General features: G+C 40.5%; 1 protein-coding gene and 1 long non-coding RNA gene across 3 annotated transcripts; one reads left to right on the forward strand and one right to left on the reverse strand.

Annotated features, from left to right (window-relative positions):
- Nucleotides 1-1105: 1105 nt before the first annotated feature.
- LOC5502940 (integrator complex subunit 3) lies at nucleotides 1106-27411 on the forward strand. Of its 2 annotated transcripts, XM_048728145.1 has the most exons (29): nucleotides 1106-1297; nucleotides 1476-1559; nucleotides 2064-2147; nucleotides 2853-2966; nucleotides 5090-5241; nucleotides 5750-5891; nucleotides 11662-11720; nucleotides 12167-12237; nucleotides 12421-12518; nucleotides 12600-12647; nucleotides 13482-13625; nucleotides 13906-13993; nucleotides 14317-14396; nucleotides 14816-14907; nucleotides 15344-15862; nucleotides 16265-16322; nucleotides 16867-16964; nucleotides 18565-18609; nucleotides 19166-19285; nucleotides 19835-19931; nucleotides 20512-20571; nucleotides 21173-21241; nucleotides 22341-22416; nucleotides 23736-23898; nucleotides 24194-24367; nucleotides 24928-25016; nucleotides 25585-25657; nucleotides 25859-25976; nucleotides 27120-27411. In XM_048728145.1, the coding sequence occupies exons 1-29, from the start codon at nucleotides 1220-1222 to the stop codon at nucleotides 27201-27203; spliced, it is 3177 nt and encodes a 1058-aa protein (XP_048584102.1). In that variant the 5' UTR covers nucleotides 1106-1219; the 3' UTR covers nucleotides 27204-27411. The 2 variants fall into 2 exon arrangements, with proteins under 2 accessions (XP_048584102.1, XP_048584103.1); XM_048728146.1 differs by lacking the exons at nucleotides 1106-1297; nucleotides 1476-1559; nucleotides 2064-2147; nucleotides 2853-2966; nucleotides 5090-5241 and adding an exon at nucleotides 5339-5486.
- LOC125563177 lies at nucleotides 18655-19195 on the reverse strand. Its single transcript, XR_007308191.1, has 2 exons — nucleotides 18968-19195; nucleotides 18655-18710 (listed from the first exon to the last, which is right to left on the reverse strand). It is a non-coding gene; the product is annotated as an uncharacterized LOC125563177 (long non-coding RNA).
- Nucleotides 27412-27534: the final 123 nt, after the last annotated feature.

Below are 27534 nucleotides of genomic sequence, written 5' to 3' on the forward strand. Positions count from 1 at the left end.
ACACTTTTTTTATCATCCTCTCTCGCTTCTTGGAGACCTTTCCTTTACTTATGCTCCATGGCTTTTTCCATCCCTGAGGTCATCATTAAGACATCTTTAAGTTGATAACATAGTCCTTTATTGCTGCGGCGATTCGTTGGCTGGTTGCTATCCTGTTCACAAAGCATGCGATACGTTCAACCTCGTCACTATAATGCACACGTAGGGAGAAATAAGCACTGTTTTTTTTTTCGCAGTTCCTCTTCTAGTCACCTTTTTTCGTTCTTCAAAGCTTTCGAGCATTAATACCGCAAATTTGTGATAATTCCTGTGCCATTTTACGGTATTTGCGACAAAGAGTTTCTACAGATGTTTCTTCTGGAGAACATCTAAATACTTTAATATTCTCAAGAAAAGATTCACAAACTAATTACTTTGATTGAGGAGGCATATCTAAAGCATCTCGTTGTTCTGTGGTGTCTAGTTGACATACATTTACAAAACCCCCTATTAAATCCAGCTCTACCTCTTTTTAGCCAACGTCAAAATACCCGATAATTGCAATAAACGCAGATTTAGAAGAAATACATTTAAATTCAAGACAAAAGTTCATATTTATTCGGTTATTGACATTGTAAGTCCTTGATACATAAAGTATGAGCCTTTTCACCTAAAATACGCGATTTTATGAGGTACTACAGCGTATGCCAATATAAGCCGCCATCTTGGATAACCGTGAGGGGGATTGGGTCTAGCCTTGAAAACTTTTTCTCTTAGATAAAGCGTTTTAATGCAGCCGAAGACAGTTTTATCTTGAAATATTAACAAAAAGCTTTATATTTCCACTACTAGAATAAAACAATCAGATATTTCGCCTTAGTTTTGGAAATACAAGGTCTTTTAAATTTCACCACAGGAAGCCCGTGATGGACGCTTTTTTCTAATTTTTTATTCCGTTATTACACGAAATCCTCAAGTGGTACCGGTGGGCACCGGTCTCAATATTAATTAGCATCCTCTTGGCTATCTTTGTGCCAAGTTTGGTGCTTTTGTCCGCTATGTATAGATTGAAACACTAAGCGACCGGGCTACCACCCCCAACCCAGAGTGCAACTGTGTGTTTAGGCCCCAGTCTTTTCTCTAGTTACAATCCAACATGGCGGATACGAAAGTGGAGAGAAGCTTTTGTTGCTTTTCTTTTTACAAAGTTCTTTAGCTTTTAGAAAAATCAAAAGCTAGAATGGAAGGTAACCAGAAGTCCGTAGAGTCTCGACTCTTTCGAACCAGTGCTCTTGTTTCGAAGGATGAATTTGAAGAGGTAAGATTTATCATAGTCTACCGTGGTAGTCGTCTATCTTGAAATCTGCTTTGAATTCTTTAAATATGAAATTTATAAAGTAAAACAATTTAAGTTTATAGTTATATCGTATTTGTGGATAGAAAGGTAATACCAACTACCATAGAGAAAAACTTAAATTTGGAGTCATCCTTTATAGAAACTCGAGAAACACTACAGCGCGGTCATGGGGATAGTGAACGGTTTATCAGAGCGAGAAGCCCACGATGCTCTGAATCAAACTGTAAGTCTTACCTTGCACACATCACGGCATCCATAAGCTGAACATCCGTCTGTGAGCTTACAGTACAACATCTGTGAGCATCTGTCTGTGAGCTTACAACATCGGTGAGCATCCATCTGTGAGCTTTCAACATTCGTGAGCATCTGTCTGTGAGCTTAAAACATTTGTGAGCTTCTGTCTGTGAGCTTACAACATCCATGAGCATCTGTCTGTGAGCTTACAACATTAGTGAGCATCCATTAGTGAGTTTACAACAAAGCATGCAGAAATTTAATACTGTGACCTCCAAAACTTAGAAACAATGTTTTTAAACCCAACACATACATGACCCTACCTGACTGAAGTTTACAATGTATGTCCTGTCTACATATTGTTGATACAAAACAAAATGTTTATAAAGTGGATAAAATTGTGAACCCATTATACCATCACAACAGCAGTTGATGCATTTTCAAATCTCAGCAACATTACTGACTGTTAGTACCTTGTTGTCTATATTTTTAGGTGTGCAAGAGTATGCAATTACATGAAGAAGTATCACTTGGCTTATTATACATAATACTGACTGATCCTGCTGGAGCACCTAAGGTGCAGTATTACTTGATCCATGTTCTCCCTGAAATACTTGTTGTGGTTTGAAATGCATCTTGGTTTGAAATTGTTAAAACTGGTTTGAAAAATTTCATACTAGTTTGAAAAATTCAAACCAGTTTGAAAAAAATTCAAACAATGCCACATTTGAAACCACAACATACTCAACTGGACAAAACTTAAAGCAATTATCACCAGTTTACTTCTATTCAATTACGTAACAATATCCTATGATTTTTAATGGAAAACGCAAATAAAATAAAAAATTGGAAAGCAGTCAAGTGGGTCTATTGAAAGTTTATTTGCGAATGTGATTGGCAATTTAGGGCAGGTGACCTGTTACTGTAAATAGCGCGGATTGTATAAGATTCTTTAGTCTCTTGTCAGTTGAGGTTTTCGTCTGCTCTATGGAAGTAAACTGATGACAATGCCCCTTTAAGCAATGCCTTGGTTAATCAATTATGACAAACTAATAATGTTAATTGATTAAAACTGGTCTACATGACTCAAATTGAATAAACTATAAGCCACAATCAGAATATATTTATCAAAAATAGGCATTTCAGTAAGAAATGAAAAAAAAATCAGGATTAAATTGCAGTGTCTGTGTTCAGACAATTGTGCAATTGTGTGCAGAGTCTGTATTGTAAGAACTGAAATTCCTTGAAAATTAACTACATATTTATGTACATTGCAATACAGGCCTACAGGGACTTGTCATTCATCACCCGCGATTCCTTGGGAATGGTTATCGCTAAAGTCATTGGGAATATTGCTGACAGATTTGCAAAACTGCATGAAACAGCAAGAACACAGGTAACTGATTGGCTACCATCTCTTGACTCATGTAGAAAGCTATAGCCCATGTACAGGTACTTGCTACTATCATACTTTATATTTGCTTTACTTTTAGTAGAAAGCCAAAGCCTGTTTACATGAGGAACTACCATACCATATTCTATAGACTCTTGGTATTGCTTCTACTACTTTGGTATAACCTCATTCTTTTGACTCAATGCATAAAAGCCCCATCATCGGCTTCCTCCTGTTCTTTGCTATAATTTCAACCATCCACAGCTTATGGTTCCCCAAAGAGCAAAAGCTCCAGGAGGGAGAGGGGGAGGGCATGTTTTTTTTTTTTCAAAAATCAAGGTCAAATGGGGAGGGGGGACTTTTTAAAGGAAGATGCTAATTCAAATCATTACAGTTCTTTAGTTTGTGTTGTTATAACATTGTGGTTGGCTTAGAAGGTCCTCAAATAACCGTCCCTCTCTTCCCCTCCAGCCCTCAATTCTCCTTCACTCCTCTCTTCCCCTCCAGCCCTCTCTTCCCCTCCAGCCCTCTCTCCCCCTCCACTCCTCTCTCCCCCTCCACTCCTCTATTCCCCTCCAGGCCTCTCTTCCCCTCCACTCCTCTCTTCCCCTCCACTCCTCTCTTCCCCTTCAGGCCTCTATTCCCCTCCACTCCTCTCTTCCTCTCCACTCCTCTCTTCCCCTTCAGTCCTCTCTTCCCCTCCAGACCTCTCTTCCCTACCCACTCCCCTCTTCCCCTCCAGACCTCTCTTCCCCACCCACTCCTCTCTTCCCCTCCACTCCTCTCTTCCCCTTCAGGCCTCTATTCCCCTCCACTCCTCTCTTCCCCTCCACTCCTCTTTCCCCCTCCAGACCTCTCTTCCCCACCTACTCCTCTCTTCCCCTCCAGCCCTCTCTTCCCCTCCAGCCCTCCCTTCCCCTCCAGCCCTCTCTTCCCCTCCACTCCTCTCTCCCCCTCCACTCCTCTTTTCCCCTCCAGCCTTCTCTTCCCCTCCAGCCCTCGCTTTCCCTCCAGCCCTCTCTTCCCCTCTAGCCCTCTCTTTCCCTCCACTCCTCTCTTCCCCTCCAGACCTCTCTTCCCCTCCAGCCCTCTCTTCCCCTCCAGCCCTCTCTTTCCCTCCACTCCTCTTTTCCCCTCCAGCCCTCCACTCCTCTCTTCCCCTTCAGGCCTCTATTCCCCTCCACTCCTCTCTTCCCCTCCACTCCTCTCTTCCCTTCCACTCCTCTCTTCCCCTTCAGTCCTCTCTTCCCCTCCAGACCTCTCTTCCCTACCCACTCCTCTCTTCCCCTCCAGACCTCTCTTCCCCACCCACTCCTCTCTTCCCCTCTCCTCCCCTCCCCTCCCCTCCCCTCCCCTCCCCTCCCCTCCCCTCCCCTCCACTCCCCTCCACTCCTCTCTTCCCCTCCAGCCCTCTCTTCCCCTCTAGCCCTCTCTTTCCCTCCACTCCTCTTTCCCCCTCCAGACCTCTCTTCCCCACCTACTCCTCTCTTCCCCTCCAGACCTCTCTTCCCCTCCAGCCCTCTCTTCCCCTCCAGCTCTCTCTTCCCCTCTAGCCCTCTCTTCCCCTCCAGCCCTCTCTTCCCCTCCAGCCCTCTCTTCCCCTCTAGCCCTCTCTTCCCCTCCAGCCCTCTCTTCCCCTCCAGCCCTCTCTTCCCCTCTAGCCCTCTCTTCCCCTCCACTCCTCTCTTCCCCTCCACTCCTCTCTTCCCCTCCAGCCCTCTCTTCCCCTCCAGCCCTCTCTTTCCCTCCAGCCCTCTCTTCCCCTCCAGTCCTCTCTTCCCTTCCAGCCCTCCCTTTCTCAATTGTGTTGATTTGAAGTGTTGAAGTACTTGAAATACCCCTCATGCCCCTTCAGATGCACCTTTTTAAATTTAAAAAGTCCAAGGTTACACTCAACAATTCATGTGTTGTTGCCCACATTGATTCATGGGTGACATAAAACTGGAACATACAAAAACATAAACAATAATGCTACAGTTTTTTTAACCTGGTTTTGTTTTAATTTTGCTTAATTTTTATATACTCATGAAACACTGTGGGTTATGACACAGTCATGAGTGGAACCTTATTTGAAAGATGTATTTACAAGTTTGTATCCATTCTGAGCTCATCCTTCGCTATTTCAGCTGATTTGGCTTACATCAGAGTTTGTTAAGAATTCTGTCATCGGGACAGAGGGTCTTTGCCACGCCCTGTTACGGCAGATTGTTGGGGGAGATATCTCACCCCCTAATGTATGGCTGACAGAATCTATGCTCAACCTACTCATCACACACAGGTATTGCTGTAGTTTTAAAGATGTTGACATTAGTGCCATTGATATGTGGTAAGTAGCCTGGCTGCAGGCAGTACTTGGTGTTATCATTGCAGAAAACCGTTCCATTGGATGATTGGGCGGCATCTTATATTTTGAGCTGTGTGGCTCCTGGGGGCGAGGGCATAAACGGATGCTGCACAGGGTCCTTTTTTGCAAACCTCTATCCAGTTTCAAGATTTGAGCTGAGGCACAGCCTGTTACAAAATGTAAAACTACTATTTTTTAAACCATTGCCATCCACAATATTGTTTTTATCTAAAAATTTAAAGGTCATGTAATACACCTTGATGATTATCTTGGTTATACTGCATATTTTTACTGTTTTTTTTTTTTTTAGTTTTCTAGAAATAACACTAAAATCGCTCTTTAAACATGCAAGTGCCATGCAATCCTTCCCTTTTATTTGTCATACTCTTTTAATACACATGCCAGCTAACATGAATGATTTGACCTTTGTTCTTGGCACTAGGACCTGGCTTGAGAAGAACTCTGTCCTTCTTGCGACTGCTGTGTACTGCTACCTCAGGCTGATACATGATCACGAGGCTGCACCCTTCAAAAACCTGAAAGCAATGGAAGTAGAGTTTTGTATATCAATGCTAAGAGAAAAGGTCAGTTGTGCAGGGAAGTACTTAAACATAAAATAGGAGAAATGTTTCTCATGATCCATGGGACCTGGGGACAAAACAATACGACAAAACAAAACTGACATACTGTAAAATAAAATAAATTCTTTGTTACTGTTCAATTCTTCTAAAATGTTCACAGTGAAAGTTGTTCGCTTGACCCTTGGTGCAGCATCTCACATGGGACTGCTCTCGCTGATAACAGTACTGACCCTATATATACAACAATATATTCATAACAATAGAGATGCTCCCGTTAAATATCCATAACAATAGAGATGCTCCCGTTAAATATCCATAACAACAGAGATGCTCCCGTTAATACCGGTACTGACCCTATATATACAACAATATATCCATAACAATAGAGATGCTCCCGTTAATACTGGTACTGACCCTATATATACAACAATATATCCATAACAACAGAGATGCTCCCGTTAGTACCGGTACTGACCCTATATATACAACAATATATTCATAACAATAGAGATGCTCCCGTTAATACGGTACTGACCCTATATATACAACAATATATCCATAACAATAGAGATGCTCCCGTTAGTACGGTACTGACCCTATATATACAACAATATATCCATAACAATAGAGATGATCCCGTTAATACTGGTACTGACCCTATATATACAACAATATATCCATAACAATAGAGATGATCCCGTTAATACTGGTACTGACCCTCTATATACAACAATATATCCATAACAATAGAGATGATCCCGTTAATACTGGTACTGACCCTATATATACAACAATATATCCATAAACAATAGAGATGCTCCCGTTAATACTGGTACTGACCCTCTATATACAACAATATATCCATAACAACAGAGATGCTCCCGTTATTACCGGTACTGACCCTATATATACAACAATATATCCATAACAACAGAGATGTTCCCTTTAATACTGACCCTATATATACAACAATATATCCATAACAATAGAGATGCTCCCGTTAATACGGTACTGACCCTATATATACAACAATATATCCATAACAACAGAGATGCTCCCGTTAATACTGGTACTGACCCTCTATATACAACAATATATCCATAACAAGAGATGCTCCCGTTAATACGGTACTGACCCTATATATCTAACAATATATCCATAACAATAGAGATGCTCCCGTTAATTCTGGTACTGACCCTCTATATACAACAATATATCCATAACAATAGAGATGCTCCCGTTAATACTGGTACTGACCCTCTATATACAACAATATATCCATAACAATAGAGATGTTCCCGTTAATACTGGTACTGACCCTATATATACAACAATATATCCATAACAACAGAGATGTTCCCTTTAATACGGTACTGACCCTATATATACAACAATATATCCATAACAATAGAGATGCTCCCGCTAATACCGGTACTGACCCTATATATACAACAATATATTCATAACAATAGAGATGTTCCCGTTAATACTGGTACTGACCCTATATATACAACAATATATCCATAACAATAGAGATGCTCCCGCTAATACCGGTACTGACCCTATGTATACAACAATATATCCATAACAACAGAGATGCTCCCGTTAGTACCAGTACTGACCCTATATATACAACAATATATTCATAACAATAGAGATGTTCCCGTTAATACTGGTACTGACCCTATATATACAACAATATATCCATAACAATAGAGATGCTCCCGCTAATACCGGTACTGACCCTATATATACAACAATATATCCATAACAACAGAGATGCTCCCGTTAGTACCGGTACTGACCCTATATATACAACAATATATTCATAACAATAGAGATGTTCCCGTTAATACTGGTACTGACCCTATATATACAACAATATATCCATAACAATAGAGATGCTCCCGTTAATACGGTACTGACCCTATATATACAACAATATATCCATAACAACAGAGATGCTCCCGTTAATACTGGTACTGACCCTCTATATACAACAATATATCCATAACAACAGAGATGCTCCCGTTAATACGGTACTGACCCTATATATCTAACAATATATCCATAACAATATAGATGCTCCCATTAATACTGGTACTGACCCTCTATATACAACAATATATCCATAACAATAGAGATGCTCCCGTTAATACTGGTACTGACCCTCTATATACAACAATATATCCATAACAATAGAGATGTTCCCGTTAATACTGGTACTGACCCTATATATACAACAATATATCCATAACAACAGAGATGTTCCCTTTAATACGGTACTGACCCTATATATACAACAATATATCCATAACAATAGAGATGTTCCCGTTAATACTGGTACTGACCCTATATATACAACAATATATCCATAACAATAGAGATGCTCCCGCTAATACCGGTACTGACCCTCTATATACAACAATATATCCATAACAACAGAGATGCTCCCGTTAATACTGGTACTGACCCTATATATACAACAATATATCCATAACAATAGAGATGTTCCCGTTAATACGGTACTGACCCTATATATACAACAATATATCCATAACAACAGAGATGCTCCCGTTAATACGGTACTGACCCTATGTATACAACAATATATCCATAACAATAGAGATGCTCCCGTTAATACGGTACTGACCCTATATATACAACAATATATCCATAACAATAGAGATGTTCCCGTTAATACGGTACTGACCCTATATATACAACAATATATCCATAACAATAGAGATGCTCCCGCTAATACCGGTACTGACCCTATATATACAACAATATATCCATAACAACAGAGATGCTCCCGTTAGTACCGGTACTGACCCTATATATACAACAATATATTCATAACAATAGAGATGTTCCCGTTAATACTGGTACTGACCCTATATATACAACAATATATCCATAACAATAGAGATGCTCCCGCTAATACCGGTATTGACCCTATATATACAACAATATATCCATAACAACAGAGATGCTCCCGTTAGTACCGGTACTGACCCTATATATACAACAATATATTCATAACAATAGAGATGTTCCCGTTAATACTGGTACTGACCCTATATATACAACAATATATCCATAACAATAGAGATGCTCCCGTTAATACGGTACTGACCCTATATATACAACAATATATCCATAACAATAGAGATGTTCCCGTTAATACGGTACTGACCCTATATATACTACAATATATCCATAACAACAGAGATGCTCCCGTTAATACTGGTACTGACCCTCTATATACAACAATATATCCATAACAATAGAGATGTTCCCGTTAATACTAGTACTGACCCTATATATACAACAATATATCCATAACAATAGAGATGTTCCCGTTAATACTGGTACTGACCCTATATATACAACAATATGTTCATAACAACAGAGATGTTCCCTTTAATACGGTACTGACCCTATATATACAACAATATATCCATAACAATAGAGATGTTCCCGTTAATACGGTACTGACCCTATATATACAACAATATATCCAGAACCTATATATACAACAATATATCCATAACAACAGAGATGCTCCCGTTAATACTGGTACTGACCCTATATATACAACAATATATCCATAACAATAGAGATGCTCCCGTTAGTACCGGTACTGACCCTCTATATACAACAATATATTCATAACAATAGAGATGCTCCCGCTAATACCGGTACTGACCCTATATATACAACAATATATTCATAACAATAGAGATGTTCCCGTTAATACGGTACTGACCCTATATATACAACAAAATATATCCATAACAACAGAGATGCTCCCGTTAATACTGGTACTGACCCTATATATACAACAATATATCCATAACAACAGAGATGCTCCCGTTAATACGGTACTGACCCTATATATACAACAATATATCCATAACAACAGAGATGCTCCCGTTAATACGGTACTGACCCTCTATATACAACAATATATTCATAACAATAGAGATGCTCCCGTTAGTACCGGTACTGACCCTATATATACAACAATATATCCATAACAACAGAGATGCTCCCGTTAATACTGGTACTGACCCTATATATACAACAATATATCCATAACAATAGAGATGTTCCCGTTAATACGGTACTGACCCTATATATACAACAATATATCCATAACTCAACAGAGATGCTCCCGTTAATACCGGTACTGACCCTATATATACAACAATATATCCATAACAACAGAGATGCTCCCGTTAATACTGGTACTGACCCTATATATACAACAATATATCCATAACAACAGAGATGCTCCCGTTAATACTGGTACTGACCCTATATATACAACAATATATCCATAACAACAGAGATGCTCCCGTTAATACTGGTACTGACCCTATATATACAACAATATATCCATAACAATAGAGATGTTCCCGTTAATACGGTACTGACCCTATATATACGACAATATATCCATAACAATAGAGATGCTCCCGTTAATACTGGTACTGACCCTATATATACAACAATATATTCATAACAATAGAGATGCTCCCGTTAATACTGGTACTGACCCTATATATACAACAATATATCCATAACAATAGAGATGCTCCCGTTAATACTGGTACTGACCCTCTATATACAACAATATATCCATAACAATAGAGATGCTCCCGTTAATACGGTACTGACCCTATATATACAACAATATATCCATAACAATAGAGATGCTCCCGTTAATACGGTACTGACCCTATATATACAACAATATATCCATAACAATAGAGATGCTCCCGTTAATACGGTACTGACCCTATATATACAACAATATATCCATAACAATAGAGATGCTCCCGTTAATACTGGTACTGACCCTATATATACAACAATATATCCATAACAATAGAGATGCTCCCGTTAATACGGTACTGACCCTATATGTACATCAATATATCCATAACAATAGAGATGCTCCCGTTAATACGGTACTGACCCTATATATACAACAATATATCCATAACAATAGAGATGCTCCCGTTAATACGGTACTGACCCTATATATACAACAATATATCCATAACAACAGAGATGCTCCCGTTAATACTGGTACTGACCCTATGTATACAACAATATATCCATAACAATAGAGATGCTCCCGTTAATACGGTACTGACCCTATATGTACATCAATATATCCATAACAATAGAGATGCTCCCGTTAATACGGTACTGACCCTATATATACAACAATATATCCATAACAATAGAGATGCTCCCGTTAATACCGGTACTGACCCTATATATACAACAATATATCCATAACAATAGAGATGCTCCCGTTAATACGGTACTGACCCTATATGTACATCAATATATCCATAACAATAGAGATGCTCCCGTTAATACGGTACTGACCCTATATATACAACAATATATCCATAACAATAGAGATGCTCCCGTTAGTACCGGTACTGACCCTATATATACAACAATATATTCATAACAATAGAGATGCTCCCGTTAATACCAGTACTAACCCTATATATACAACAATATATTCATAACAATAGAGATGCTCCCGTTAATACTGGTACTGACCCTATATGTACAACAATATATCCATAACAATAGAGATGCTCCCGTTAGTACCGGTACTGACCCTATATATACAACAATATATCCATAACAATAGAGATGCTCCCGTTAATACTGGTACTGACCCTATATATACAACAATATATCCATAACAATAGGAGATGTTTGATGTTTTATTGTCTAGTTTTCTGATTGCATCCAAATTGGCCGAGATCTTGTCAGGCTGCTACAGAGTGTTGGAAGGTTTGTATGACATATTAGAAATATATAGTATACACCATGTTGTTGTAAGTTTTTGTGGAGGGCAAAAACACCAATTTTTATGCCCTGATAAGGGCAAAAACACAAAATTGAAGAAAACAGGAATATCCTCTGAACCTTGGTAGGCTTTTGATGAAAAGGCTTGACAACACAAATGTTCAGGGCAGAGAGGCTTTAAATATTACCCCATTTAGGATAACTATCTGCCCTTTAAATCTCTGTCTAGGCCAGGTGACCCACCGCTACTGTACCTATCTGGCGGCATGTCTCTAAATATAAGGGGGTACCCCCTGTTAAAAACAACAAAATTTGGCAGTGGAATATACCAAGTGTTTTTGTTAGTTGTAGATCAAATGGACATGTTCTTGCATGTTCTTGTTGAGAAGTTTTGTGCACATTTTTAGTAATCATGTACCTTTCACCCACAGAATACCAGAATTCCAGGCATTATGGAGAGATATGTTACATAAACCACAAAGTCTCAGCCCTCAGTTTACAGGTATTTTCTATTAAAAAAAAGATTAATTGTATGACAAAAGCCTTGTGCATGTCTTAGAACTATATCCAAGTACTGTATGCTGAGTTGATGTGGAATATCTGGCTAAAAAATTCAACTATTGTTAATTTGCATGACCCCCCATTAGTTTCTATGTATTTAAAGCTGATACGGTACTTTTTACAGGCCTGAGTCAACTGATGAGAATAAGGACTTCCAGAAAGTTCCTGGCTTGTCGTCTGACACCAGAAATGGAAAACAAAATGTTATTTCTCACATCAAAAGTAAGGGAAATATCATCTAACAAGTTTAGGTGTTCCCTTGTGATATGGAGTTTGTGTGTAACCATAATGGTTCTTTTCCAGGTAAAGTTTGGCCAGCAAAAGCGCTACCAGGACTGGTTCCACCGCATGGTAAGCATCAAAGCATGCAATGAATGACATCCTTTTTGGTACACTTAAGGATATCCCTTTTTTGTACACTAAGGCTATCTTTTTGTACACTAAGGCTATCCCTTTTTGTATACTAAAGGCCTTTTTGTACACTAAGGCTATCCCTTTTTGTACACTAAGGATATCCTTTTTGTATACTAAAGGCCTTTTGTACACTAAGGCTATCCCTTTTTGTACACTAGGGATATCCTTTTTGTATACTAAGGCTATCCCTTTTTGTACACTAAGGATATCCTTTTTGTATACTAAGGATATCCTTTTTGTATACTAAGGCTATCCCTTTTTGTACACTAAGGCTATCCCTTTTTGTACACTAAGGATATCCTTTTTGTATACTAAGGCTATCCCTTTTTGTATACTAAGGCTATCCCTTTTTGTACACTAAGGATATCCTTTTTGTATACTAAGGCTATCCCTTTTTGTACACTAAGGATATCCTTTTTGTATACTAAAGGCCTTTTTGTACACTAAGGCTATCCCTTTGTGTAAACTAAGGCTATCCCTTTTGGTACACTAAGGCTATCCCTTTTTGTACACTAAGGATATCCTTTTTGTAAACTAAGGCTATCCCTTTTGGTACACTAAAGGCCTTTTTGTTTACTGAAGGCTTTTTGTACACTAGTAGGCTATCCCTCTTTGTAGACTAAGGCTATTCCTTTTTGTACACTAAAGGCCTTTTTGTTCACTGAAGGCTTTCCCTTTTTGTACACTAAAGGCTATCCCTTTCTTTTGTTTGCTTTATTTTTATGTACACTCCACTCTCCACTGACATATAGTTTTATTGTTTGTTTGTAGTACTTATCCTCCCCTGAAAGCCGTAGTCTTATTCCTGACCTGATACGGTTTATTGTGGGTGTGGTCCACCCATCCAACGAGGTCCTCTGTTCTGACATCATTCCTCGCTGGGCTATTATTGGTTGGCTACTTACATCTTGTCAGGTGTGTTTCCATGACAAACATAGGCCCTCTCACTTCCAGCACAAGGTCCTCGTTTTGTATATCAGTCAGATATCAAGATCAAACTGTTTTTTACAGACTTAATTCTCTCTGCAATTCTTACATCTCTAAATAATATACATCTTTACATATTTTTTTTTATTGAAAGGGTACACATTTTGATTTGTTGATGACCTTTTAATTATGTTGAGCTTTGTGTGTCCATTTAAAAGCAATAAAATGTCACATCTTGTAAGATCCATACTTTGTTATTCTGCCCTAGACTGCTGTGGCATCTGCTAATAGCAAGTTGGCGTTGTTCTATGACTGGCTATTTTACCAGCCTGACAAAGACAATATTATGAATATAGGTAAAGTGAGTTCCTTACAAGTAGTGGGTCTTGGTATCTCGTTAGTCAGGGCTCATGGGATGAGCATCATCGTATTTACATCATCTTCCACCTGTTCTTCTTTTCCCTAATTCAATGAGATCATCCCTAGATGATTAATTGTCTTGTTTTATTTACTGTAGAGCCAACTATCGCACTTGCAACCTCCTTAACTCCTTAGCTGTCTCTCCCTCCTTCCTCTGATTGTGTTTTATTCACTGTAGAGCCAACTATCTCACTTGCAACCTCCTTAACTCCTTAGCTGTCTCTCCCTCCTTCCTCTGATTGTGTTTTATTCACTGTAGAACCAGCGATATTACTGATGCACCACTCCATCAAGAGCCACCCTGCCATCACAAAGACCTTGCTGGACTTCATCTGTAGGGTAAGCCTAGTTCACACTGGCAGCATCATGGTATAACCACTTAAGATCATGACATAAAGCTTAGTTCACACTGGCAGCATTATGGTATAACCACTTTAGATCATGACATAGAGCTTGGTTCACACTGGCAGCATCATGGTATAACCACTTAAGATCATGACATAGAGCTTGGTTCACACTGGCAGCATCATGGTATAACCACTTAAGATCATGACATAAAGCTTAGTTCACACTGGCAGCATCATGGTATAACCACTTAAGATCATGACATAGAGCCTATTTCACACAGGCAGCATCATGGTATAACCACTTAAGATAATGACATAAAGCTTTGTTCACACTAGCAACATCATGACAGTGCAATACTATTATTACTTAATACTAGAGATTTCTTACCGCATTTCCAAATTTTTGTTTAGTTGATGTCCAGCTTCTGTCCTTCGCTTGAAAAGGAGGTTCGCCAAGGAGTGCGCAATGGTTTCCGCACGATCCAGAAAAAGAAGGTTGTCATGTAAGTACAACTTAGCACCACGCCCCTTCATGTCACATCATGTCACGTCACGCCTAGTCACAACACCTCACTTCGCAATTACTCAAGTCGCGGAAACAACTCTTAATCACGCTACAACAAACGTAACGGTTAGTCACGTCACACACATTCTTCTATATATTATTTTGTGTACAAAATACCACTTAGTCCCGTTACAACAATCCACGCTTAGTCACGACACGTCAAGCTTAGTACCGTCACGACAAGTCACGCTTATTCACAACACGGTATGTTCAGTCAGGTCACGCCAATTTTGCTATTTGCTATTATTTTGGCTATAAAAATGAGGGATGCACTTTTCTGCATATATTTGAGCTATTGACGTACTTGTGACTGGTCATGCGGGTTTGCGATTTCCAGTAAGAAGTAGCTCTTTATTCTTCAATCACTCCACTAGGTCACTATCACCTGTGCTAGACAACCCAAAGATGGAGAGAGACTTGAAGATCTTAGTCAGAAAAGAACTCAGCGAATTCTTGAACTCTGGCCCACGAGTGGAGGAATCCACTAGCTCTACTTATAACAAGATCGAGCTTGGCCCGCAATCGTCTGGTGTTCTATCCCTCACGAGTGACCCTCCCCCCCTGGAGGCCATGGGTAAGGAGGGTGAAGCACACACTGACAGCGGCGTGGAGGAAGAGATAGACATTCCGGATGAAGAAGCAGTGTTCTCAGACCCCGAGGATGAAGATGAGGCGGAACCTATCAAATCAGAGCCTGTGGAAAAGTACTACGAGTTTAAGCCAATCAGCAAGGACGCTACGGAGGAGGGGGACCTGAGTACTGGACCAGGGGGTGGAGTAGAGGCCGGAGGGGAGGAGAGGGAGAGTAGTGAGGATATTAATGAGCTAGAGGAATTGGAAAGTCTTAGTGATGAGCTGAAGGAAATGGTGCTCAAGTTTCATCATGAGACGAGGTACGTAACAAGCAGAAGTCTTCATATTGCAGCCGTTTTCTTTCTTGAAAAAGTACTAATAGTCCATTCAATATCTGACCTGAAATTAAAGAATACCGATCAACCACTCTTTTGTTATTGTTTACAGTTCTTTTCTTTTTCAAGAAAAGTTCAAAATAATCATCCACGGTTGAAGTCGGATACTTTATTAAGGATGTCGCGCTATAAGGCTTAATATAGTTTCTTGCTTGTATGGGTTCTTTGAGTCACTCGGTATTTGGCAGGAGCGTAAAATGGCATCGTGATTTGCCTTATGGGGACATTCATTTGTGTATACCACCACTTTTCCCCGATGTGCCATCCCTTATCGCCTTTGTTCTCTGTAATCCATATTCATATATTCGATTATATTTGATTTTCTAGCGACCCTACTCTGCGGTGCGAGCTCATGGAGAATGTTCTCACGGGCGTGCTGGATTTGGTATGTTGCAAGATGTTGGTACAGGTGACATGATCACGCAGTTTATCAAAGCTCCACGCAATTTGGTTCACATATCACATACTCTTAAAGAATTGCCACAAACTCATCATGACTAGTCACGCACTCCTCATGACTTGACACATACTCGTCACGACTAGTCACGTACTCATCATGACTAGTCACATTCTCATTATGACTTGTTACGTACTCACCACAATTTGTCACATACACCAAAATGACTAGTCACGTACTCATCACAACTTGTCACGTACTCACCACAATTTGTCACATACTCATCACAATTTGTAACATACTCACCACAGTTTGTCACATACTCATCACGAATAATCACGTACTCATCACATTTTGTCATATACCACTATTATTTGTCACGTACTCATCACAAGTAGTCACGTTCTCATCATGACCAGTCACATACCCATTACAATTTGTCATGTACTCTTCAAGGCTGCTATAGCAAATTTATCATCTTAACCCGTGTAGATTTCGCTGAAAAATGGATTTACTAATACTCATATTTCAGGATGAGTTCGAGGATGAAGAGAACGCCAAACCACTCGCCGTCTGCCTCAACTTCTGCATGGCGGATGATCTGCTGCTACCCTGCATGCCGCGAAACAAGTGAGTCCACCACACTAGCGCAATGCAACAAGTGAGTCCGCCTCACTAGCGCAATGCAACAAGTGAGTCCGCCTCACTAGCGCAATGCAACAAGTGAGTCCGCCTCACTACCGCAATGCTACAAGTGAGTCCGCCTCACTACCGCAATGCTACAAGTGAGTCCGCCACACTAGCGCAATGCAACAAGTGAGTCCGCCACACTAGCGCAATGCAACAAGTGAGTCCGCCTCACTACCGCAATGCTACAAGTGAGTCCGCCACACTAGCGCAATGCAACAAGTGAGTCCGCCACACTAGCGCAATGCAACAAGTGAGTCCGCCACACTAGCGCAATGCAACAAGTGAGTCCGCCTCCCTAGCGCAATGCAACAAGTGAGTCCGCCACACTAGCGCAATGCTACAAGTGAGTCCGCCTCCCTAGCGCAATGCAACAAGTGAGTCCGCCACACTAGCGCAATGCTACAAGTGAGTCCGCCTCATTAGCGCAATGCAACAAGTGAGTCCGCCACACTAGCGCAATGCAACAAGTGAGTCCGCCTCACTAGCGCAATGCCAGGAGGATTACGTTTAACTTGAAGATTTACAGCTTGTAGGAACTCACTCACTCATCAATAACAATGTTGATATATAATTTACAGCTTGTAGGAACTCACTCAACATATCAATAACAATGTTGATATATAATTTACAGCTTGTAGGAGCTCACTCACTCATCAATAACAATGTTGATATATAATTTACAGCTTGTAGGAACTCACTCAACATATCAATAACAATGTTGATATATAATTTACAGCTTGTAAGAACTCACTCAGCATATCAATAAAAATGTTGATATATAATTTACAGCTTGTAGGAACTCACTCACTCATCAATAACAATGTTGATATATAATTTACAGCTTGTAGGAACTCACTCAACATATCAATAACAATGTTGATATATAATTTACAGCTTGTAGGAACTCACTCACTCATCAATAACAATGTTGATATATAATTTACAGCTTGTAGGAGCTCACTCAACATATCAATAACAATGTTGATATATAATTTTCAGCTTGTAGGAACTCACTCAACATATCAATAACAATGTTGATATATAATTTACAGCTTATAGGAACTCACTCAACACGTCAATAACAATGTTGGTATATAATTTACAGCTTGTAGGAACTCACTCAACATATCAATAACAATGTTGATATATAATTTACAGCTTGTAGAAACTCACTCAACACATCAATAACAATGTTGATATATAATTTACAGCTTGTAGGAACTCAGTCAACATATCAATAACAATGTTGATATATAATTTACAGCTTGTATGAACTCACTCACTCATCAATAACAATGTTGATATATAATTTACAGCTTGTAGGAACTCACTCAACATATCAATAACAATGTTGATATATAATTTACAGCTTGTAGGAACTCACTCAACATATCAATAACAATGTTGATATATAATTTTGGCGTGGGCCGCAGTGCCAACCCTCTGCCCTGAAGAATTAAGTATTGCGAGACTTCTTTACGTGGTTCATTCATCAACCTGTGCTTTGTGTTGTCACTAAAGGCTTGTGTTAATCTTGCAGGAGTCTTGAAGACGCTCTTGAAAGCCCTGTATACGTTCTTTGCAGGTACTTGCATTTTTTACCGTTCCTTGGTCGAAATTCCTTTTTTTATCTGCAGACAGCTCTTGTGTTACAAAGCCTGCTAGTGCAGACACCTTTGATACAGCCTTGAAAAAAAATCCGGCAAAACATAAATATAACGGCCAAAGTATAGCTTTTAAAACCGAAAAAACAAATATCTGGCCCTACTGACAGCTTGTTATTTCAGGCAAAATGTTTCTTTAAAAAGTGAAAACTGATTTTCGACACAGCCAAATTTTTGTCCTTAGTAAGACTTCTTCAGGGCAGTCTACCCAGAGCCAAGACTAAAATTTGGCAGAGTCCGAGTACCATATTCATTACAACACTGGTTAACGAACATTACCTTTTTGAAACTAAAATACAGATAGCTCTTGCCGTACGAACACCTGGCAAAATATCTCTTGAAACTGAAATAAAAGGACTATCGTAAAAAAACGTGTAACTTGATTCAAGTCTGGATAAATAGGTTATTATATCTTGAGGCATACTTTCAGACAACTCAGGCGAAAAGGTTTCTTACTAAGTTTTTAATTTTCCGTAGAAACATCTGCGCCCTACCTACACATGACGTCAGTCGGGAGAGGTTCCTTACTTTGCTCAGTGCGCTCAACGATGAGAACAACAAATTTGCCTACCACTTCCTGTTCTACCTAAAGGCCAGGTACATATCCATTTGACTTTTCTGCTAAGTATTCATCTTCTCGGACCCAGGACGACGCGGAAAACTTGAACCTGCGAAGACCTGGTCTTCGCATCGGCCTGGGTCCCAAAGGATGGTAAGCATTGAAACCGGTCAAACCAGTTCTTTGGCTTCAGCCACTTCCTGCTTTCTACATCAAGGCCAAGTCAAGTGTTTGACTTAAACCGCTTTCTGTTAATTTCGAAGCAATGCACATTTACCTTCGTACTTTTCCGCGTGTGAGTTCAAACCAGTCGGACCTGTTCTTGAGCTACTTTTTTCTCGACACTTTTCCGCTTTTGTCTGGTGAAACCTGTTCTTGAGGTTAGATACTTCCTATTTACAACACAATATCCCTTCGAACTTTTCCCCTTATGTATCCAAACCGGTCAAACCAGTACCTGATCTCAACCACTTCTTGTTTTACCCCACGGCTATAGATACTTTCCCCTCCCTACTGTTAACAGCTTATGTACAAAAATCGTTCAAATAAACGCCTAACGTAACATGGCGATGTTCTAACTAACGCAGCGCGAGTGACGAAGAGCGCCTCACGATGTACGAAGACTTTGCGAGCGCGTCACGTGGTGAGAGATCCCTCCAGGGCTGTCTAATAGAGGACCTAAAGGTGAGACCCAATACCCAGTAATCTCTCTCTGCCGCCATTTTTGTTACCCTACCCAAGTGTGGAAAAGCATCCTTTTCCATCGGGTGATTTGAGAAAGATTTCAATTTAATTTAATAAATAAAGTACAAAACGTTGTTTTTAGATTATTATCACGAAATTTCAAAAATAGATTTTATTCCAAAGATGAATTAAAAGAATAACAAAGTTGTGGCTGTCAAATATACATATAACCAGACTTGACGATAGGGCGACCACCAATCTGCGCTCTGCGTTATGGGAAGGCTATCACGTGCTCCGAGACATACCGTTCAGCTGTCGCTCCACACTTTATAGAGTCTCTGGCAAAATGGCCATTTTGACATCTTAGCAACCACATCAAAAGTGTGTGGAGGCACCTTTCCTTCGGATGACTTGCGAAAAATGTTTCGATATTTTCCATTGAATTTCGCAAATGAAGTATAAAACTGTGAGATTTCATTACAGGAATCATATTCCAGTATTGAGTGCGAAAAATCTGCCTTGTGCTGTGCTTTAAATTTCGTATGAAACTTAATTTTTAATCGAATTATCGTACCACTAGGTCTGTCAGGAGTACGATCCAAGAGCGTTCCGGTTCCTGATTCCGTCGATTTACCGGAAGGTAAGAACTTAATCTCATTATTTTAACTAGTGCGTTTTATGTGTCCATTGATCTATTTGACGAAGAACTCAGTAGTCCTGTCTATGATCTAAAGAAACGTTAAAAATTCATTCGTTATAATCATTCTGTTGCGTGTGCTGAGCTCTCCCCTCAGTACCGCACCGTTCCGTTTGCGTATTTCTATAGGAGCTATTCTGCTGTGTGTTTTGTAGGTGATAAGTCGAGTTATCAGAGTGCAGTTTCATATTGCATATTTCTATGAAGGGGCTCTCTTGTCACCTATTGTCGTCATTCTGTTGTGTGTTGGGTGCATCTCTAAGTGCATCATGTGTTTTTCCGCAGTTGCCAGAGCACACAGTACCGTATTTACATCTCTGTTTAATAAGATCTATTTGTTTTATACAAAAATTAAAGTGTTTTCTTGATTTACAATCTAGTTTTGGGGGAGCGTGCGCATGCTGACGCCAAGCGTGCATGTGTTCTCTGATAACACATGGACCCTTGACCAATCAGAGCGCGCGATTTACGAGTTTCGTTGTACAAACCGTATTACAAATCTCTGTTGGAACCCTACTATCATTATTCTTGTCTCCTTCTTCAGTTCTCCGAGCACGTGGTCGGTGATAGCGAGGTTCTTCATATGCTGGTCTGCAATATGGAGCCAAGACAGGTACAAGCCCGTTTACCGCGGCGCTTCCTCCCTGATAACTCACTTGTTCATTTCTCCAACTCTTGCACTGCCGTAAAATATGACAAAGCCTATTACGTTATTTTGTTATTTCAGTAAAATGTCAAATGATACGAAGCTGCCATTTTGGCGGGCTGGTCTTGTACCCTAGCTACAGGGTTGTTTCTCGTGTGGTTCTGTTTCTTAGTTCCCTTGCGTTGTAAAGTTGTGCGACCCTGATTAGGTAGATATTTCAAGACCTCATTTCTAACAAAGAAAAGATGCAATTTGGCTTTGAGGAAAATAAATATCATGCATGTCTTTTAGGTCCCCCCCCCAGAAATTCCTGCATCATCAGAAAGATCCAAAAGCCCTTGACTGCTTGACCACCACCCCCATCCTCCATCGAAAGTTAAATGGCCCAGTTCTTTTTATTCTTGTCCCCAAACCGATTTAACATTTGAGCTTCTATTAGAAAGATCTATCTATGTTGTACCAAAGGATTCCCCCTTCCCCCTCTCCCCAAATACCATTTTGTAACTCGTCGTGGGGCCACACTTATGCCCCAGATCCTGTATTGATTGTACTGAGGCGTGTGTCCCAGATCAAGTATTGATTGTACTAAGGCGTGTGACCCAGATCAAGTATTGATTGTACTAAGGCGTGTGACCCAGATCCAGTATTGATTGTAGTGAGGCGTGTGACCCAGATCCAGTATTGATTGTACTGAGGCGTGTGACCCAGATCCAGTATTGATTGTACTGAGGCGTGTGTCCCAGATCCAGTATTGATTGTACTGAGGCGTGTGTCCCAGATCCAGTATTGATTGTACTGAGGCGTGTGTCCCAGATCCTGTATTGATTGTACTGAGGCGTGTGTCCCAGATCCAGTATTGATTGTACTGAGGCGTGTGTCCCAGATCCAGTATTGATTGTACTGAGGCGTGTGTCCCAGATCCTGTATTGATTGTATTGAGGCGTGTGTCCCAGATCCAGTATTGATTGTATTGAGGCGTGTGTCCCAGATCCTGTATTGATTGTATTGAGGCGTGTGTCCCAGATCCTGTATTGATTGTACTGAGGCGTTGGCTATCTTCCCACAGCTCAACGAGTTTATCTGTGAGATTACAATGGGCGAGCTGGTAATCTTTGGCGAAGAGCAACTTGACTCACTCATAGGTAAGATATGGCACATTTACTGAGAAGCTAAAATTGTTTGTGTATTATTAAGCTTTTTTTTCTTGTAAGCTAAGTTCATAACAGAAGATATCCATTTTGTACAAATAATGTATATAAAATTGTTTCTGTATTGACAAGGTGGTGTTTATAGCTATCCATTCCCTTTTGTTTCAAGATTTTGCTTATACCTTCATCCTCTCGTACCATCACCTTTGTTCTTTATCTCTATCCAGAGCCTTCCCTTGACTGGGAGTTTTATGTGTGGTAGTTAACTCTACCTATTTTTTTTTCTGTCTACCCATATCCCCGCCTTCCCTTGCCATCCATTGTTATAAATCTCTTATCCTTTTTGGTTTTACAGTCTACCCATATTCCCGCCTTCCCTTGCCATCCGTTGTTATAAATCTCCTATCCTTTTTGGTTTTACAGTCTACCCATATCCCCGCCTTCCCTTGCCATCCGTTGTTATATATCTCTTATCCTTTTTTTAGTCTTACAGTCTACCCATATCCCCACCTTCCCTTGCCATCCGTTGTTATAAATCTCCTATCCTTTTTGGTCTTACAGTCTACCCATATCCCCACCTTCCCTTGCCATCTGTTGTTATAAATCTCTTATCCTTTTTTTAGTCTTACAGTCTACCCATATCCCCGCCTTCCCTTGCTATCCGTTGTTATAAATCTCTTATCCTTTTTGGTCTTACAGTCTACCCATATCCCCACCTTCCCTTGCCATCCGTTGTTATATATCTCTTATCCTTTTTTTAGTCTTACAGTCTACCCATATCCCCGCCTTCCCTTGCCATCCGTTGTTATATATCTCTTATCCTTTTTTTAGTCTTACAGTCTACCCATATCCCCGCCTTCCCTTGCCATCTGTTGTTATAAATCTCTTATCCTTTTTTTAGTCTTACAGTCTACCCATATCCCCACCTTCCCTTGCCATCCGTTGTTATAAATCTCTTATCCTTTTTTTAGTCTTACAGTCTACCCATATCCCCGCCTTCCCTTGCCATCCGTTGTTATATATCTCTTATCCTTTTTTTAGTCTTACAGTCTACCCATATCCCCGCCTTCCCTTGCCATCTGTTGTTATAAATCTCTTATCATTTTTAGTCTTACAGTCTACCCATATCCCCACCTTCCCTTGCCATCCGTTGTTATAAATCTCTTATCCTTTTTGGTCTTACAGTCTACCCATATCCCACCTTCCCTTGCCATCCGTTGTTATAAATCTCCTATCCTTTTTGGTTTTACAGTCCACCTCCCCTCAGCACGTTGCCATTCGCTGTTTCAATCTCCTGCCCATTTTGTCACTAGAGTCTACCCTCGATTGGGAGTCTTTTGAGCAGTACTGCGTGTGGCAGTTGATCCAGGCAGAAGATGTCTTGCTGGAGTCTATCGTTAGCATTCTGCCCCAGCTTCACCCTGAAAAACACGCCGAGGCTCTAGCCAACCTGCTCATTATCATGAAAAGCGTGCCGTAAGTGCCGTATGTTTTTCTCTTATGTCAATATGTCCATGTCTTTTGGCGGGCTCATATCTTTATGTCGAACCATTCACACTTGAACATATGAACATAAGGGTGCACGTGCCTATGTCATGTCACTAGTGTGCAGGCATAACGTGGAAGCTGATTTCCCTAATGAAATATATTTAAATAGAAGAATCAGTTGCATCTTTGCCTAATAACATATCGTATCCTTGCTACAAATTATTTTTTTATAACCCACTTTTGAGCAGTCAGGAAAAATGTCCCCTTTTTCATTTGTTCCCAGGCCCTCCGTTGATCTCCTGACGCCTGTGCTCGAGATGGACTGTAGCGACAAAAGGCCTGGTAACCAGTTCACGTGTGCTCTGCTAAAGTACTGGAGCCAAGAGCACGCGCGAGACCTCGCCCAGCTCGTCAGTCAGCACGTGTGCAAACAGCTTTCCGGAGGCAAGAAGAGGAAGTGAGTGGCTTGCAATCTAGGCCGTAAACCGGTGAACCAGGAACAATGCCCCGACTACTGAAAGAACTGGGATGGCCAAAACTTAAAGGAGGGAAAGGGCTTAGGGGCCTGGGCGCGATTTCTATGCCATCATATGTAACCCCCCAAAATTATACGAGAACCAGACCTGTAAAACAAACGAAAGCTTTTTCCCACATGCAATAAGAATGTGGAATGGCCTTCCTGGTGGCGCTATCACCCAGCCCACTATTGACAGTTTTCTCGCATTTATTTAGTTAGATTATTGTATTTTAATTGTTTTATACCTTCACGTTATGGCTCTGCCTTTGTGGAGTAATGCATTAAACGTAAACGCACGTAGGGGATAGGGGGGGCATCAGCCAAAAGTCGAATCACCGACCTTTAAAGGACCCTTGCCAGTCCCGTCTTATTTGTTTATCTTGTTTATTTGTTTGGTTGCTTGCATGCCTGCCCGACTGTCTGTTTGTTTGTTTGATACAGTGATATTTAACATGGTGATATTTATCGAAACTGAGGTTTCGTCTTTTGTCTGTCTTCAGAAGCTCAAAGAATCAGCCGTCTGTGGAGCAAGTCTTGACACACCTCAACTGGCTCTACAAGGTGTGCCAGGAGCAGGAAGACATCAAGTGTATGTATCCGATTCATCGATCTTTACCCCGTGCAAACTGCGCCAGCACTGCTGGCGAATCCTTGCTCGACTGACCACAAGACAAAGGAAATAGCAGAAAGTCCATTACGCATTTCCTTTGTCTTATAGTCAGTCAAGCGAAAATTCGCCAGCAAAGCTGGCAGGTGTTGGCGCAGTTTGCACGGGGCTTAACACAGGCCAACCAGAGACCATAAAATCAGATAGGGATGATCGCGGCGAAATCAATTTTAACCCTAAGGGACAGCAATTTGGTTGTGGTCAACAACAATTCTAACTCTTAAAGATAGCACATAAAGTGTGGTCGAAGAAATTTCTAACTCTAAGCACTTCAAGGCACAAAAAAATTGAAGACACTCCATAAGAAACCTAGGCTAAAACAGCAGTATGAACTCAAAACAGTCAGGGTCGTTAATGCTACGACTTTCATCGTTGCTGCTTGATGTTATTTGTCCTATTGTTGAAAATTGTGTTAATGGTGTTGTTGCTGTTTGTTGTTTATAGCGCTACTTCTTCGTTGTTGTCCATGCTGACTTGCAGTATTTTGCAGTTTTTAAACAGGAGTCGCTAGTGAAGGCACTAGAGCAAGTGAGGGTAGCGGCGCCAGAAGCGAGAAAAAACAGGTATGAAATAACCATTATAAAATATTACAACTAAAACGTTAGCGATGATAACACCAAGTCCATTGACAGAGCCGTGACTAAATCGAAAAAGAAAGGGGGGGACAGCCACGCCCCTGGTCATTTCCTTATAAGGTTATAGGGGGGGTTGCTTGGCCCCTTATGTCACGTGACTTTGACCTGATTGTTTGTCACTTGTTCAAGGTTCAAAATGCTGTTCTCAATATGTGACGAGAAGGAATCGCGCAAGCGCACCACGCGCATGTCACGTGTCACCGCAAATAGACCGTCATCCCCTGCATCTTCAGATGAGAGCGACGAGGTAAGGGTTGAACACATACCGTACAGGGTATGGAAATGGTGCTTTCCAGAATAGCACGTACCGTAGAGGGTTTGGAAATGGTGCTTTCCAGAATTAAGGGTAAATAAACAGTGGCGGCCACCATTATAATTATACATTTTACTAGACAAGCTCGATTTCATATGGAAGGCCATATGCTATTTTGTTGTCTTTTTCCTTTTGTATAGCTTGCACACAGGCGCTCGGAGTGAACGCTAGCGAAATTCCTTGTCGCACCCGAAAAAAATTAGCAGGAGAGGGAAGCCGGCGCCTTCAATTATCCCTTTTGCATTTAAAACCAACCCCTTTTTCCGCTTGATTGACCTGTCAAAGTGGAAAGAGCCAATTGGAATAAACCGGAAATGGCCTGGATCGGCCCGTCAAAATGATTTTTTTTTTGTTTTACACGTGCAGCGCCGCCGAGTAAGTACGCAGCTTCTTTGTCTCCTATTATCTTTGTTCTACAAAGGAGTTCTTTTGTCTCTATTCTTCTCGTTCTTTGTGTCGAGGTGCGGATATTGTTCATCTGCCCAATCAAATTGCAGCTTATAAGAGCTGCTTACTGACCCGCACCGCCGATTTGTAAAAAGGAGAGATGTCAACAACTCCAACAAAAAGACACACAAACGAAAAAGGGAGAACACTCATTTATATTCACAATTATATAGACTCTAAGCCAGTATTTTTCGTTTAAATTGTGAACGGAAATGTCCAAACAACTCAGAGATCAGTTTCCTTTTCCCGCGCGCCACAAGAATCTCAATAACCCGAAACCGTTATTTCCGAGGGCCTGTATGCAGTCTACCTTTTTATTGAGGCATTTTTTTGTGTGTGATTTAAAAACAATATACACCAATGCTGGTTTTGCATTTTAGCTCTTAATTTAAAGCTGCTATTGAAAATGGTGAAGTTGAGCATTTTGGCATTTCATACACGGGTTCTTGCTGTACCTTATTGATTGTAAAGCTGATTCGCCCAAATACCAATAACAAAGGGGTGAACGTTGTGGCAAATTATATTTATTTTCTTTGCTATTTTTTCAATTCATTACTTCCATTACTTAGTTCGTCTATTCCTGTCCATCTGTGCACATCGCGACGATCTTGACCTATTGCATGATTTCAGGAGGACGTGGCACTGAAGCCCAAACAAGCCAAGCGCAGGAAGAAAAATGGCGGGTCTTCTGTTGATTCAGATAGCGATGACTAGATAGGTTCCTTGTCAGGGGCTTCTGGGTGAAATATAGGCCATGGCATTCATGGTCAGCGGTACTGCCATACTAAGCAAGCGATAAACAGACACAGGATACCCAAAATGACAAGTCGCCTGAATGTAGGCAAAGGCAGATGAGATTATGATCATGTTAATTATTGTGTAAACTATTGTAAATAAAACAACCGTACAGTTTTCTGCTGATTAACTTGTGTGGGATCGTTGTTTACGTTCGCCTAAGCAGGGCGCACCTCTGATTTGGTGCCGAGATGGATAGACCTCTAAAGTCGCGATTTTCTTGCTCCTACGTTGTGTAGTTTTCGATAAC

Source organism: Nematostella vectensis, chromosome 5 (assembly GCF_932526225.1).
Source record: "Nematostella vectensis chromosome 5, jaNemVect1.1, whole genome shotgun sequence".
Classification (NCBI taxonomy): domain Eukaryota; kingdom Metazoa; phylum Cnidaria; class Anthozoa; order Actiniaria; family Edwardsiidae; genus Nematostella; species Nematostella vectensis.